This window comes from Cynocephalus volans, chromosome 1 (assembly GCF_027409185.1).
Source record: "Cynocephalus volans isolate mCynVol1 chromosome 1, mCynVol1.pri, whole genome shotgun sequence".
Taxonomy (NCBI): domain Eukaryota; kingdom Metazoa; phylum Chordata; class Mammalia; order Dermoptera; family Cynocephalidae; genus Cynocephalus; species Cynocephalus volans.
In genome coordinates this window covers 301,912,007-301,928,793 of record NC_084460.1, presented here as the reverse complement: position 1 = coordinate 301,928,793, position 16,787 = coordinate 301,912,007, and the positions used below count along the sequence as shown (strand labels likewise).

Below are 16,787 nucleotides of genomic sequence, written 5' to 3'. Positions count from 1 at the left end.
TCCCTCCTCACTGCAGCTGCTCTCATTGCTTCCTGTTTGAGACCCTCCTGGGCTCTCTCCTCCCTGCACATCTTCCACCCCAAGAGAGACACTGCCCCACCCAGTGGTAGCATCTGGAAAGGACTGGAAATTGCTCCTTCTGCTGGGTTTTGGAAGCGAGGATTAGCTCCTCCTCCTCCTTCCTGTCCCTCTTTTTCCCCTTCCTTCTCCTCCCCTCACCCCCTACTTAGTTCACTCCTGCTGAGATCTGTCTGACCTTGTGCCTGACCTGCAGCCCACGCTGCTGCCCCAGCCTGGTGGGGGTGCCTGGGCGGGCTCCCTGAAATGCACCCACACGGGGCATCCGACATGCATTCACCTTGAGACCCTCGGTCATGTCCTCACCTTCTCAGAGGGGCCTCCCTGACCACCTCGGCCCCCACACCCCTCCCTGCTCTCTCCACAGTGTCCTTCTCCACTGACACAGCTGCTATTTATATAGCGCTGGCTTTTCTGTCCTGAGAGAGTGCCTGGTGCACATGAGCCTCAGTAAATGTTTGTTGAATGAATACATTTCTTAGGAATATGTTTTCTTCTTCTGATTTTACAAAACTGGTCACAAAGCATACAGCTCTGCTGAACTCTCTCTTTTTGGCCCTACTGAATTTTCTTTGGCAGGGGCTGTACAGGGCGGACGAGCGGTTTGGTCCAGGCATCGAGACCTACCCTGACGGCAGCCAGGACGTGGGGCTGTGGTTCCGAGAGCACCTGGTCAAGCTGTGCACGGAGACCCCCAACAGCTTCTCCCTCCTCAGTTGCCCTGAGTTCTCGGGCTTCCTCACGCGCTGTCCTGCTAGAATCAGCCTCTCAGATGAGGAGAGACTGGAGGGGGACCTGCACGAGGGGCAGGACCCCTTTTTCTATGAGTATAAGCAGTTTCTTCTGAATGATGACCTAACGCTGCCTCCAGAAATGCACACCTACTCCACCGACAACTGTCACCTGCCCATGACCAGCTCTTTCCGTAAAGAGTTGGATGCCTGGATTGCTGTCAGTGACACCCCTCCATTTACCGAGGAGGAAGAGCCCTGGTTTATAACAAATGAGACCCCTTTGTTGGTCAAAATCCAGAAGCAAACATACAAGTTCAGGTGTTCAGGCTGACCTTTCTCCTCCATCCCAGTGTCCCTGTGTGGACAGGCGTGCGTTTGGGGTGGGTCCCCAAAGTCCTGCAGTGCCTGGCGGCCACTCAGGGCCTCGGCAGCTCTGAGGGCTGTTCCTCAGGTTAACGTCAGTGTGCTTTTCTTGTCTAAGTGACTGATCATGGAGGAGGAGGGACTGCCCCTGCCGTGCTCCTGAGCCGGGACGGGCCTCCTGAGTGGGGGAAGCCATGGGGGAGCCAGGTTGACTGCGCAGGGGAGCAGGGGTCCCCGGATCCTACACACCTGCTCTTGAGGGGAGGAGTGGTCAGAGGTTGCTTGTTGGACATCCAGAGGCTGGAAGGAGATGGGGCTCAGGATAGATCTTGAGTTGGTGGAGCAGAGGGCCGATCCTGGCCCTGGGACCTGTGTATGTGTCCTTTTGTGCAGGTCATAGCTAGTGTCCCAACCCCTAGGATCGATGTTTTGTGGTTCAAGTCCCTGCACGGGATTGACATGGAGAGAAGGGATTGTTATTTCCGTCTCGTGTTGATGAAAGATCTGGCCAAGAGCCATGGGTGGAACACAGGGCAGAAGTTGGGCCTCGGGGCTGGCTAGGCGTCTGGCTTCTCCAAGGCCGTGAAAAGATGGAGTTGCTCTGTCTCCAAAGACCCACCACCCACAGCCCCGGGAGAGTCAGTGGCCACCTAAGGAAAACTTTAATTTTTTTAAGTTAAAATATTTAAGAACATTTTAATTCCTTGCCTAAAATTTGTCCTCAGATATTACTACACTGTCTTAGAATTCATATTTCCTGAGCACACTTGTCTACTCCATCCATCCATGCAACCATCCATCCACCATCCATCCATCTATCTATCCATCTATCCATCCATCCACCATCCATCATCCTCCCATCCATCCACCCAGCCATCATCCATCCGTCTACCCATTCTTCCTTCCTTCCATCCATCTATTTGTCCTTGCAACCACCCATCCATCCATGCAACCACCCATCCACTCACCCACCCATCCATCCATCCACCCAACCATCATCCATCCATCTACCTATTCTTCCTTCCTTCCATCCTTCCATCCATCTATCCGTCCTTGCAACCACCCATCCATCCATGCAAACCACCCATCCACCCACCCTCCCATCCATCCATCCACCCATCCATCATCCATCCATCCACGCATCCATCCACACATCCATCCACGCATTCTTCCTTCTATTCTTCCATCTATCTATCCATTCATGCAACCACCCATCCCCTCACCCACCCATCCATCCATCCACCCATCCACCTCCCCATTATCCATACATCCATCTGTCCACTTGCCCATCCATCCATGCAAAAACCCATCCACCCACCCAGGCACCCGTTTATCCATCCAACCATCCATCCATCCCTCCATCTCTCTATCTCTCCATTTACCCATTCATCTATCCATTCATCTACCCACCCATCCATCTATCATGCAAATATCAAGTGAGCCCCTGATTGCTGATGATTTTGGGGGAGAGAAGTCCCCATAAACCCTTGGTTTCTTGATCATGAAGTGGGGTTATATGAACACAGGAGGCTTCAGTGTAATGTGGTGAATGGGCCATGGTACATGCATGTTCTTAAATAGGAAAGTGAACAAGCAGAGGGCGGGACGTGGGTGGTTGGTGCTGAGCAGTGGACTCGTGTTTGCCAGCCTCCTTTCCACCCCGGGCACCTGCTGTGGGAGCCCACATGGAGTGACCCAGTGAATCAGAGATGCACAGGTCCTCTTGTAGCCAGCACATTCCTGCAGACATTTAGCCTGAGCATCTTTACTCCAGATGCCAGGTGTGTGCCCCCACTACTGCAAGCATCCATGCTGACCATGACCAGCCGGCAGTGCAGCCACCAGGGCTCAGGGTGCCCGGAGGAGTGGATTGTGGGGGGAACAAAGAGGGCCTGGGCGGTGTAGGGGACTGAGGAGTGAGAGGAGGAGGGGAAAAGGGAGGCGGCCCACCCGCAGCCCTTTCTCACAGGAGGTGCAGGGCGCCCCGGAGCTCAGTGTAGCACCACTGAAGCCTGTTATGTTGTGTTGCCAGGAACAAGAAGGCTCACACCAGCTGGAACATGGGCGCCATCCTGGAGGGGAAGCGTGGCGCTTTTGGGAACTGCGGGCCCAAGGAGCGCCTTTCCATGGAGATGATCCTGAAGGCCGAGGAAGGGGACTATGATTGGATTAATGGGATCCTGAGGGACGGCCTGGCCAGTGCCGACGTGGCTGATGCAAATGGCTATACTGTGCTTGCTGCAGCCGCTGTAAGTCCCAATCCCCCACCGGCAGGTGCCTGAAGCAGCGCTGACCTGTGGGGGTCCCCCACGTGGCACACTTGCATGGGTGGGGCCCACTCCCCTCTCCACAAGGACTAAGCAGGGGTGCTTGGGGTGCTGACGTGCCCACACCTGCCGTCCAGCATCAAGCCCACTCCCCTAAGTGTGACATGCAGGGTCAGATGGAAAGGAGGGCCCGGGGCATGTTGACGTTTCTATCCTCTGTCACACGCATGTGAGCACCGGCGCCCTGCCCTCTCATCCCTGCTGAGGGCCAGTTGCTGTCCGCATGTCACCCAGGTTCACTGTCACAATGACATCGTCAACCTCCTCCTGGACTTCGGGGCCGACGTGAACAAGTGCTCGGATGAGGGCCTCACGCCACTTGGCATGAGCTTCCTCCTGTACTACCCCAGCTGCTCCTTCAAGTCCAACGTGGCCGAGAGGACCGTGCCCGAGCCCCAGGTCAGCCCTCGTGGCCACCACACCGCTCACCGCCCATCTCCCTACCTACATGCCCACCCAGCCACCTCCCTCCTGCCGTGGGGGCCAGGCTCACATGGGCGAATGAAAAGATCAGGCCAGTGGAGACGGTAAGAGGGAGGGGGCCTGGGCAGCCCCAAGCTGTCCTGAGTTTGATGTCACGGATGCTGAGAGACGCATGTCCCTTATGAGCCACGTGCACAGCGGCTGGGTCCTGAGGCCTACCCCTCCCGTGGTGGGCAGGAAGGGAGGAGGGTAGGTGGGTGGAGGGAGGACGGCATTGTGAGCGCCCCCTAGGTGGGGCCCGAGAACCTGCACTTCTAACCAGTTGCTGCTGCAGGGAGCACACCCTGAGAAACACAGCAAGTGCAGGTCAAGAGCGGTGCCAGCTGGCGGAAATATCACATGAGCCGCAATGTGATCCACAGGCATAATTTAAATTTTCAGGTAGCCACATTAAAAAAGTAAAGCATGTAAATTAATTCTAGTAGAATATTTTATGTAGCCTAATGTATCGAGAGGACGATATTTCTGTGTGTAATCACCGTCAGTGACAGTTGCCTTCTCGTCCCGGGTCTCTCCACACACGCCGTGCACTTCAGCGGTGGCTGGTCAGGCTCAGGTTTCTGCGTGACAACGACTGTCTCTGCAGGTTGGCAGAAGGCTGCAGTCTCGTGCTCTGAGGGCTGCTCTGGGCCATGAGCACTGGTCTTGCTGAAGAGGGCCAAGAGTGAGATTGTCGCTAATTTCTGCTTTCTTTTGATAATACTTTTTTTGGTACTTTCCAAAGGCAACTCTCAAGTCCCTAGTCATTCCAAACCTGTCATTCTCCTTTGCTGAAATGGCCCAGGAGTCCCTCTGTGGCGAGGTGCATGTGCCTGCACAGGGCAGCCGGGAACCCAGGCAGCAGCTGCAGGTGGTGGGCGTTGAGGACGATGCGCTCTCCCAGGACATCCAGCTGTCTCGGGAGTCCCTAGACCTGAGGAGCAGCTTCCAGAAGGAGTCGCTGTCAGGGAAGGACAGCACTGTCGGCGACATGGAGAGTGGGCTTGAGGACGTGCTGGGGAGCCTGGACAGGGGCACCCTGTGCAGCAGCGAGACCAACTTCGAGTCCAACGTGTGTGTGCGCAGCTTCTCCGTTGAGCTCCCGCAGGGCCTGCTTCAGAGGAGCGCTGAGATCCACAGCCTGGGGATGGTCCCTGCCTCCGGCACCAGCTGCTCCGACAGGGGCACCATGAGGAAGATGGTGCTGTCGCTGGCCAAGTAAGTCGGGCGCGGACGGTGGGGCAGAGGGTCGCCGTCAGGGGGATGCACCTCTGCTGCAGACCAAGTAGGGTGGTTTTCCCGGGGAACACACTTCCCCCAGGGTTTGAGTCACAAGCAGAATCCACCATTCCTTTCCTGTTTTTCCCCCTCCTGAAAGAACAACCAACTGTAGTTGTTCATTCTACTGAATGTAGTGAACCTGCCCCTTTAAGAAGGCATCTGACAGTGTTTGTTGCCAGTGGTAACATTCGTGTTTCAAGTGAAAGTTAAAATTTTGGACATTGACATCCACCACTGAGACCTTCATGGCTTCCCCGGACTTAGAGACTTTTGGGCGAGATGACATTCACGAGTTTGACTTTCTGATGACATTTGTCAACATTGGAAAGACCAGTGTAGAAAGTGAACCCGTTTTTTCCCATGTGACCAAGTTCCGACATGGCAAAGTTGCAGGTGTGGGTGCAGATCCGCCCACAACAAGAAGAGGCCGAGTGCAAGGAGCTCACTGACGTGGTCTCCAGTTTCACATTGCAGCTCACTAAACTACACTGGTTGGTTTGCACGTAGTACCGAACAGAATCTCCACAATTATCTGAAAAGGCTGTTAAACTACTCCTCCTGTTTGCAGCCACATACAGTCATCCCTCGGGGTCCCTGGGGGTGGGTTCCAGGACCTCCTGCAGACACCAAAACCCAAGGACGCTCAAGTCCCTGCTGGAAGATGGTGCAGTATTTGCACAGAACCTGCGCACATCCTCCCGTACGCTTTAAATCACCTCTAGATTACTTCTCATACCTAACAACAGTGGGAACGCTGTGTAAATGGCTGTTATTCCGTATTCCTTAGGGAATAGTGACAAGAAAAAAAGTCTGTGTGTTCAGTACAGTTTTTTTTTTTTTTTTAATGGCATCAAGTTGGTATTTTTACTGTTGTGGTTTTGTCTTTCTTGGCGGCTGGCCAGTATGGGGATCCAAGTCCGTGACCTTGGGGTTATAAGGCTGCACTCTAACCAGCAGAGCTGACCAGCCAGCTGCAGAGTTTTCTGAATATTTGCTGCCCGTGGTTGGTTGAATCCACGGGTGCAGAACCCACGGGTGCAGAGCGCCCACTGTATGCGCGGGAAGCTGGGTGTTCTCTGTTCACTTCAGACATTGCATTGCAGCAGACTGAGCACAGGAGTGGACGTGGGTGTCCAGCTGACTTCTGTTAAGCTACACAGGAAAGAGATTTGCAGACCTGTCAAACAACGCCACCTTCTCACTAATTGTTTTTATTTTGGTATTGTTAGTTTTTAAATGAATTGGCAAACTTTTTCAATATTGCTCTGTTGTAGTTTGTAACACAGTTGGTGTTGATAGATAGAACCCAGATAAACAAATCTCTTTGTGTCCCTAAAGAATTTTAAGAGTATAAAGGGGGTCCTGAGACCAGGGAGTTTGAGAACCGCTGCTCTAGACTGATCTAGTCTCCACTGCTTTGCTTTACTCCCTGTCCGGTTCTGTGCTGGCTGTGGGTCCCGCGGGGCTGGTGACACCCTGCACCTGCCCTTCTTGCTCAGCTCCTCACCCACAGCCCACTCTGCTCCTCCCTTTCCCTTCTCACTCCGCGCAGCAGGCCTGCCGACCCCAGCCACCCAGCCTGAGCTGCTCCAGAGTCCCTCGTCTTACTCAGCTTCCCCACAGGTGCCAGCCCGTCCTCCACTCTGTGCTCCTTGTAAGAAGTGCGTGTGCCTGTGTGTGCATGTGTGTGTGTGTGCCTGTGTGTGCACGTATGTGGTGCGCCTGCCTATGTGTATGTGTGCGTGTACGTGTGGTGTGTGTGCCCGTGTGTGTGCATGTACATGTGTGTGCCTGTATGCGCGCATGTGTGTAGTGTGTGCCTGTGTGTGCTGTGTGTGCACGTGTATGTGGTGTATGCCTGTTTATGTGCATGCGTGTGTGGTGTATGTGCCTGTGTGTGTGGTGTCTGCACACATGTGGGTGGTGTGTGCCTGTGTACATGCATTTGTGTGCCTGTATGTATGCAGTGTGTGTGGTGTGTACGTGGTGCACATGTGGTGTGGCATGTGGGGTACACAGTACAACTTCTTGCCAGATGTGGGACTAGGCACACTATGTGATTGTCTCATGGCCATCCCAGGAGGGATAGGTGGTCCTACCATGGACCCTCATTTCACAGGTGACCGCAGCAAGGCTAAGTGACCCACTCAGGTCTGAAGCCCAGCCAGGCCATGGTTTGGCCATGGTTGGGTTTGCCATAGCTGAGCTGGCCCTAGACAGGGATTATTTGGTGACAGGCACATTGTGGTGCCTCTCAGGGCAGGCACCAGTGGCCTTGGAAGGGTGACCAAGAGTGTCACAGGAAAGGCTGTGAATGTTGGGGCTCAGGGTGTTCATGAGGTCAGCACACCTCTCAGGGCATCCTCTGCCCATGGATTGCTGCCCTGCCTGTTGGGACAACGTCCAGCAGCCGGTGTTGGCAGTGCCCATGATGTCCCTCTGACCCATGACTGTCGCACTGATGCTTCCAGGCAGAGAAACAGGTGGCTGACCATCAAGCTGCTGCTGCGCCGAGGTGCCGACCCCAACCTGTGCTGCGTGCCCATGCAGGTCCTGTTCCTGGCTGTTAAGGCTGGGGATGTGGATGGGGTGAAGCTTCTGCTGGAGAACAGGGCCAGGACCGACATCCAGCTCCCCACCGAGGTAGGAGTGGGCTGCTGGCGGGAGCGGGGTGGGTGTGGGGACAAAGGCGGCTCCCAGGCGTGGGGCCTTCGAGGCCAGAAAAGCAGGCAAAACTCTGAGGCAAACAGCAGGGGGCTGGCCCACATGGCAGGTGGCCGCCTGGTTTGGGAAGCGTTGGTGACAGCAGAAGGAGGAAGTCCAACTGCCTGCTGTTTTACTGACGTCACCAGATGCAGTTTCGAGTGGGGTTATTTTTCACACGATTTCAAGGTGTTTCCCAGAGTTTGAAACACACTTAGGGATAAGCGCTCCCTGAAGAAAACTCGTCAAGGGGAGACTTTTATTTAGGAGGAAGAGGGCCTGGCTCGTGCCCTTTCACCCGGGTGTCACTTCACAGAGAGAGAGACACATTTGGCATTGAGATTCTATCTACAGCCCAGCCAGCAAAATATTTAGTTGAGAAAAAAACACAGCTTTCCTGTTTTAAAGGGGAAACACGTGTATCTGATTTTATACTTCCTTTTAAAGAATGTGTGAGCCCAGGCCTTGCAGGCGGATGGAGGCTGGGGCCTGTCCCAGAGGATGGGGCAGCGTTTGCAGGGGACAGCTTCTTCGCTCTCTGAGGGTGCACCCTCTTTTAGCAAACGAGTTTGTAAGAGCATTTTACTCTTGAATAGGTTGACTTGAGCCCCCCGAGTGCAGTGCTAGTTCTTTAAAGAGAGAGGAACGTTGGATGTCTTTGCTGAGTGTCATCGTGGACTCGGGCCTGAACTACTCTCCTTTTTATATGCTGTTCGCCTGGGCAGGGGCACCCGCTAGCCTGGCCCCGGGTCCCTCCAGCCCTCCCCACGCCACAGCTTCTGGAAGCACGTTCCTTGGGCACAGGTACTCAGGCTCCTTTTCCTTTCCAAGGAAAAGTGTCTGGGGTGTGGCCAGGGTCACGCAGAGCTCCTGTCAGCCCTGGGGTCCTTGCCCTGGGGACGGGCAAGAGTGGATGCGTGTCAGCAAGCGTGGACTCACCATGACATCTTTCATTCCTGTTAACACGTGACATGAGTTTCATCCTCTGCCACACTCTGACCATAGTTCTCTGCCTTCGTGTCTGGAAGGGCCACACAGTCGTTCTCCAACTGCAGATCCAGGCAGAGGCTCTCAGAGAACCACCTATTCGGTATGTCCACCAGTCCACATGCAGGAAACGACGCCGACAGTTTGACAGTGGTGATAAAAAGTGCAGACGGGTGACAGAATCCGACTCCTGGGCAGCCCCAGAGCAGGGCCCCACGCACACTGCTGATGGGCTGTCAGGCCAGCTGGTTGTTGCGTTTACTGGCGGCGTCCCGTTGCTCCTCCCTGACCGTGTGTACACTCGTCTTTTCTCCATTCGGAGGTGCTGACAGCGAGAGCTGGCCGTTCCTGCCCGGTGCCAGCTTGAGTGGCCAGGGCTCAGCCGCGTCTAGTGCTGCAGTGTTTGGCTTCCAGGCCCCTTTGTCAGGCAGTTTATTTCCAGTCTATCAGTTTATCTTCTTCTAAGTTTCTGCTGAAAAATAGAATTTTTGGTTTAAGACCCAGGATACTTCTGTTGTAGCTTTTTGGGTTCACGATCAGTCTCCGTGTTTGGAACTGGCCACGGGCGCAGCCTTCGAAGTTGGTCAGGCCCCGCTCCCTTGTGCACCCCCATCTGTCTGCTCAGCTCTGATCAGGAGCGCATTGTTCACACGTTCATTGCTCACACAGCAGTCTTTCTAATTAAAATGTCTGGGCAGGTGCAGAAAGGAATGCCTGTAGATGAGCCAGGTGACATCGCCTGCTCCTGCCTGTGCCTCTGCCTGTCCCTCAGGCCCCGTGCATGGCCGGCTGGGGTTGCACGCAGGCTTTGGAGCATCCTCCCAGCGTGCATCCCCCTCACCTGAAATGCCGGGGCGTTGCCTTGTCCTGGGACCCTAAACACAGATTCTGAGACACGACATAGGACAGATGTTTACGTGGGGGGCGACACCGGGAAGTGCGAATGAGGACGGCCGGGAGAGAGGCAGCCATAGCCCCTGCCCTGCTGCCCGTCCCTTATAGCGGAGCATTGCCCCTGTGTCAAACTCCCGTCCTTCCGGGCTGCCCCGAGCCCAGGCTGAGAAGCCTCCGGGCCAGGGAGAGCACCATTAAGGAGCAGAGACACAGGGGTTTGAGGTGGGGGAGCTGCAGGCCTGGGCACTGCCCACCCTGCCTTGGTAGGGGCAGCCACCTTGGAGTCTGCTTCAGCATTCAGATGATAAGGTTTCTGAAGGTCTGTCTCAGTCCCTTGTGCTGCTGTAACAAAATAGCCTGAGACTGGGTGACTTACAAAGAAGGAAGCTTACTGCTCTCAGTTCTGGAGGCTGGGAAGTCTGAGGTCAAGGCACTGGCGGGTTTGCTGTTGGTGAGAACTGCATCCTCAGGGACGAGTGCTGCGTCCTCACATGCTGGAAGGTGAAGGGCAAACTGGCCAAAGACTGCATGAAGCTCTTTTGTTGGGGCCCGAATCCTGCTCTCAAGAGAGCAGCCTCATGGCCCAGTCACCTCGTAAAGTCCCACCTCTTTGGTTTTTTTGTTCTTTAAAAAAATTTTTTGATATTGAGGTATAACTTACATTCGGAAATTTCTCATTTCTCAAGTATACAGGTTAAGGACTTTTGACAAATGCATCTGCCCATGTAACCACCAGCACAATCAAGATATAGGATGTTTCCAGCACTCTAGAAATTTCCTCTTGCCCTTTGCAGTCAATCTTACCCGGCTCCCCCCCCACACACACACTTCTCCTGCTTTAGACAACCACTGGTCTGCATCCTGTCACTGTACATTAGTTTTGCCTGCTCTGAAAACCACATGTGAACAGAGCATGTGGCATGTACAGCTCTGTGACCAGCTTCCTTCACTGAGCTCAGTCTGTGCAAGTTTCCCCCATTACCGCGTGTATTAATGATTCATTTCTTGTTATTCCTGAGTGGTAACCCATCATTCACATACCTGTTGATAGACATTGGACAGTGTTCAGTTTGGGGCAGTTATTAATAATGTTGCTATGAGAGATCGTGTATAAGTATTTGTACAGACACAAGTTTTCATTTCTTTTGGGTAAATACCTGGAAACACAATTGGTGTATCGTATGGTTATGTAAGAAACTAGACTGTCGTCTGAAGTAAGTGCACCGTTTCATACTCTGACAGCCATCTATGAGTACTCCTGTTGCTGCAAGTAATCCTGTTACTCTGGCCATTAGGTTTCAACACCTGAGTTTTGGAGGGGACACATTCAGACCATCGTGAGGTCATCCAGGTGTTGTACTGTGATACCCCTGCTTCTGCCGGGAAGTATAAGAATATTTGTGCAAACTAGGAAAAATAAGAGCTAAAGACAGCCTCATGCAGCTCACAGGAGGTTGTGCTGATAGATGAATTTGCACCAGAGTTGAAAAGTCCCACATCTTGAGCTTCAGGATGGCCAACTCACAGAGGGGATCTCATCCTGCCGAGCAAAGGCTGCTCCCTGCTCCCCGCTGCCCCGGGGCTCCCGTGGTGCGTGTCTCTCATGCTCTCTGCCCCTGGCTCTTTTCTACATGGCCGTATGTCTTGGGCACCTTTAGTCCCAGTACCTGGACAGTCTTGTTCTTTTTTTTCTTTTTTTGCAGCTGCCTGTGTTTCCTTAGGTGTGGGCAGTGACTCACTCACCTGGTCCTGGTTGGTAGATATTTGACTCTGTTTGCATCTTTGCTGAGACAAAGGTGACATGAGTATTGGACTCAGAACCCGGAGCTCAGAAGTGCTTTCCCTTAGAACTTTGGAAGTATGGCTTCCCTGTCTTCCTGCACCCCAGGACTCAGCGGGAAGTGCGCTGCTCGCCTGGTTGCGTCTCCCGTGCTCAGTCTTGCTCAGCGCTAGAGTGAGCCCGGGTCCAGGCTGTGGAGCTGCAGTGCAGGGTTCCCCTGGTCCCTCTCCCCACCATCTTTTCTCTGCCATCCTTCCAGTGCTCCTACCTGACAGATGCTAGAATCCTGCATCTCCCTTATAGGCCTCCTGATTTTTTTGTTTTTGGAGTATGTTTTCCATTTCTTTGTGTTGCTGCTCTGTTTTGGGAAATCTCCTCAGCCCAGTCTTCGCACCATTCCCTCTTCCACAGAGTCTGTCCCCTGCTTAGCTCGCCATTGTGTGATGTCGGGTCTTAGGTGAGGACAGGCCTCGGCAGGGGCGCCGCGCTCCTGAGCTGTGTGGTGACACTGGCTGCAGCTGCCGTCAAGCCCTGTGCCGCGTGTGCTCCGCTCACTTGGTTTCGGGCCCTCGCGTGTCAGTTGCCGTCTCACGGTGCTGCCTCCTGCACTGGTGGTTCCCGGCTTTGAGCTCGGCTGTGTTTCTGCTGCCTGTGGACCTCCTCCTGATGCTGGAGCTGTCGGCCACAGCCTCACGCGGCTGTGGGTGTTGGGCTCTGTGGGGCCACTGTCGAGCTGGGAGACTCCTGCTCCTCCTGGGGGTCAGCAGCTGCATGGAGCCTGCCCTGCGCTCTGCTGTGGACACCATCGCTGTCTCCCTGGCTCCCGGGCAGGGGCGCCATCAGCTGCTTTCACCGAGTTCCTCTGGGCCCTCCTGCGGGTTAGCTCTTTCTGCCATCCCACCCTCAGAGGACCCTCCTGGGGGCTTTTCTCGGAGGGTGCCTTCCTCTTTGAATGAGGTCATGCTCTGAGGGCCTGGGCTGGGGGGGAGGCTGGGGGGCGCTTCCTCCGGTCTGGGTCCAGGCTTTGCTCTTGGGCCGGCAGAGCTCCTCTGTGGGCTGGGTCCCTTCTGGCCACCTCTGTGTTGCCAGAGTTCAGGAAAGTGACTATGGGCATGCCATGGGTACAGGGTGGGCAGATGAAGAGCTTCATGGCTGTCAGTGTGCGGGCATCTGAGCCAGGGTCTGGCAGGGACAGGAGGAGCTTCTCGTAGAGGAAGGCATAGGCAATTTAAACTGAGTTGATTCAGGGCCAGCACCCATGTCTGTGGTCCCGGTGGACAGAGGCCCATGGACTGTGCAGCGTGCAGAGAGCTCTTGGTCCATTTGCTTATCATGTGGGGCCCTTGTATGCCTCTGCCTCCCTGGACCTTGCTGTCCTGCACTTGTGGGGCTGGTGAGGATGACAGCAGTGGGGTAAAGGGGCTGTCCTCTCGTCCCTAGCATGCAGGGTGCCCCTGGGGCCTCACCCTGGCCGCGTTTCCTCCACAGCTGGGAGCACTGACCCCCCTCCACATTGCGGCCGCCCTTCCCGGGGAGGAGGGTGTCCAGATCATGGAGCTGCTGCTCCATGCCATCAGCGACGTCGACTCCAAGGCAGCTGACCAGGACGATGTGTATAAGCCCAGCAAGGTACGCCACCTGTGACAGGTGGAGGGAATGGGACATGGTGGGTGGAGGAGTCCTCCTGGACCTGTGGCGAGGGTCCCGGGATGGACTCACTTGGGCGGCACTCCTCAGCTGAGCCTGTCAGGCCCCTCTGGAGTAGGGGTTGGGGACATGCAGATCTGGCGCTAGCACAGCCAGCCCAGATGAGAATGTAGCCCCCAGGTTTGTCTTGAGGTCAGAGGCCAAAACAAGTGAGTTAAGAGCCTGTTTGTTAGGCAGTTCAGCAGACCGTGAAGCATCCTTGCTGGGGGTAGTGGGACCCCCATGAGGAAGTCTTGCAGGTAACTCGATCTCACACCTCCAGAAGACCCATCCTTGTGGACAGATGGAGACCATTTCCAACATGTCCCCAGGCTGGCCTCCTCCAGCGGAAGCCCTCCTGCCCTACTGGGCAGTGCGCCTGCCTGGGTGCCCACTATCCTGCCCTGCCTCCCAGCCATCCCTCTGCAGATGGGGGCTGGTTTCCTGCAGTCCCCACTTGGCCCCCTTGGCTTCTCTCTGAGAAGGCAGGGTCCTGAGCAGGGCCACGGCTGGGGTGCTTGTTTCTGGCACCTCGATGCCCAGTTCCCTGAACAGGCTCTGAACTCCACTTTCTTACCCAGAAGTGCCTGGGCTGGGAGGGCTGTCGGGACGCTTGCTCCACCCTTGCCCTGTATCACGTGCAGTTTTCTGTCCTTGGGGAGAGGCTGCTGGCTGGGCTTGGCTCCCTTCTATCAGTAAGCACTGTGTTCATACAGATAATGTGGCAGGCACTGCCCAGGGCTCTGAAGACCCAGGGACAGTGGCACTGCAAGGACCCCAGAGCTCCCAGGCTGCAGGCCAGCTGGGCTGACTGACACCTGCCTACCAGGTGCTGTGATGGAGAGAGCAGGGCATTATAGGCCTGGCTGCCCAGGGCGGGGCATCCCTGGGGTGACGCTGTGGCACCCTCTGGAAGGCCAGAGGTGGGTCTTGGGTAGCATCCTTCCAAGGCCTCCTGACAGGGTGGGCAACACTTGGGGAATGGGTGTGGCACAGCAGGAAGCCAGGAGCAGGGTGGCCGGCAGGGACTGTGTCCCTCATTCACACTGTGCTGTGGCTTCCTCCACAAGGCCAGCTCTAAAGCCCCTCCACCATGGAGGCTTCCTGGCCCTTCCAAACTCTGAAAGACCTCCAGCATGGGCCATCGGGCCACATCCTGCTTCTTCTGCAAGAGGCCAAGCCCCTTGAGGTCGGGATCTTTCCTCTTCCTCCTGTGCCCGTAGAACCTCGTACAGCCCCAGCACATGGCATAAACTGTGGGGCACCTGTACATGTGTGGGCACTGAGAAGGGAGGGCACAGAATGGCTCTGATCCCTGTGGCTTTCATGGGGGCTCAGGGACAGGCACATGGGGGCCAGGCTTTGGCATTCAAGAGGGCTTTGTGGGTGACACTCTAGCCCCATGGTCTGGGGAGGTAGCTGGCTGCCATTGCTGTTTTGTGGGCCTGGGGCCTGCCCTGGCCTGCACATTGTGGGTACTTGGAGGACTTGTGGGAGGCTCGGGGCCAGTACTGGAGTGCTCTGTCTACCCATAGCTGGACCTCCCGCCCTCCAGCCTGAAGCTCAGCAACGAGCCAGGCCCACCTAGAGCCTACTACAGCACGCACATGTCACCCCCAGAGGAGGGGGGCAGGACGGCTCTGCACGTGGCATGCGAGCGCCAGGACAACAACAAGGTGAGCATCACTGGGCCCTGGCCAGGGGTGGCAGGGGCTCCTGGCAGCGAGGGCTGCTGTTCAGGGCCACGCACCCACAGGGCGCGGATGTACTCATGCTGAAAGCCTCAGTGTCTCAGGGGATTCCTGTGTCAGAGCTGCTGCGGGCCAGGGAAGAACTGGGTGCACGCACATGTATGTGTACTGCATGAATGTGCTGTGTGTGTGCACGTGTGCCTGCATGTGCACAAGTGTGCAGTGTGCACGCACGTGTACCTGCATTGCACAAGTGTGCAGTGTGTGCACAAGTGTATCTGCATTGCATAAGTGTGCACTTCGTGTGTATGTGCATGTGTGCAAGTGTGTGCTGTGTGTGTGTAGGTGTGTACATGCCTTATGCATGCGAGCACATCTGTGTATGAGCTTGTACTCTGTGTTTGTACATGTGCATGGGTGTTGAAGTGTGTGTATGCCCGGGTGATGCACATGTGGATGTGTGTGTGTGTCTGTGTGTGTGTGTGTGTGTGTGTGTGTGTGTGTGTGTGTGTATTGGCTCCAGACAGGCAGTCAGCAGCCTGGTGGAGGATGGGTGCCTGTGGCATATTGGCCCCTCCCCACAGGGGTCCTGGCTGCTGTGGTCCAGGCCAGTGGTTCTCAAACTGCAAGTCACCCTCTCTTAGTTTAGAATCAATGGAATGTATCACATCCAGGATTTTCAGTGATGGCCTAGAATACAATAGGTTAAAATAGAATAGAAAGTGTCAGAGGGCATTGTTCATAACATGTATTGGCATGTTGTTCCAGACCTTATGTATTAGTCCATTTTGTGTTGCTATAACAGAATACCTGAGACTGGGTAATTTATAAAGGAAAGAGGTTTATTTGGCTTATGATTCTGGGACAGCTGCATCTGGCACAAGCCTCAGGCTTCTTCTACTCGTGGCAGAAAAGCAGCAGGGAGCTGGCAGGTACCAGCAGATCACATGCTGAGAGGAAGCAAGAGAGAGAGAGAGAGAGAGAGAGGAGGTGCCAGGGTCCTTTAAACAACCAGCTCTTGCGGGAACTAATAGAGCAAGAACTCACTCATTAGTCCCCCCTCCCCCGAGGAGAGCATTAATCCATTCATGAGGGATCCGCCCCCATGACTCAATCAGTTTCCAGCACCGCCACATTGGAGATCAAATTTCCACATGAGTTTTGGAGGGGGCAACACATCCAAACTCCATCGTTCCACCCCTGGCCCCCAAAACTCATGTCACTCTCACATACAAAATACAATCATTCTATCCCAACAGTCCCAAAAGTCTTAGCTTGCTCCAGCACCAACTTAAAAGTCCAAAGTCCCATCTGAGACCAAAAGCAAAAGTCCTTCCAACTGTGAACCTGTAAAAGTCAAAATCAAATTTATTTACTGACAAGATACAATGGTGGAACAGACATTGGATACACGTTCCCATTCTAAAAGGAAGGAATAGGCCAGAGGAAAGGAAAAACAGGCCCCAAACAAGTCTGAAACCCAGCAGGGCAGACATTCTGTCTTAAAGCTCCAAAATAATTTTCTTTGAATCGTCCTGCATCCTGGGCACAATTGGGCATCTGGGACCCCAAAGCATCAGGCAGCCTTGTTCCCACAGCTCTGCCAGGCACAGCCCAGTGAGCTTTTCCAGGCCTGTGTTGCATGTTACCAGTGGCCCTGGAGTTCTGGGGTCCTGGCGGCAGCCCTGCTGCATTGGCTCTACTAGACATTTCCCTGGTGGGGGCTGGCTGTGGGGGCTCCGACCCCACATTCCTGCTCAGCGTTGCTCTAGTAGATGACCTCTGCAGTGACTCTGCCCCT

At 54.9% G+C, this 16,787-nt stretch overlaps 1 protein-coding gene across 1 annotated transcript in view; it reads left to right on the top strand.

Moving 5' to 3' along the window:
• The window catches only part of ANKMY1 (ankyrin repeat and MYND domain containing 1), a 58,669-nt gene that overhangs the window by 15,056 nt on the left and 26,826 nt on the right, over positions 1-16,787 (top strand). Inside the window, exons 4-10 of the mRNA XM_063086981.1 lie at positions 658-1,130; positions 3,208-3,424; positions 3,737-3,901; positions 4,710-5,182; positions 7,717-7,872; positions 13,082-13,238; positions 14,831-14,971. Of these exons, the coding sequence (XP_062943051.1) occupies positions 658-1,130; positions 3,208-3,424; positions 3,737-3,901; positions 4,710-5,182; positions 7,717-7,872; positions 13,082-13,238; positions 14,831-14,971 (1,782 nt within the window). The remainder of the gene's footprint in view (positions 1-657; positions 1,131-3,207; positions 3,425-3,736; positions 3,902-4,709; positions 5,183-7,716; positions 7,873-13,081; positions 13,239-14,830; positions 14,972-16,787) is intronic.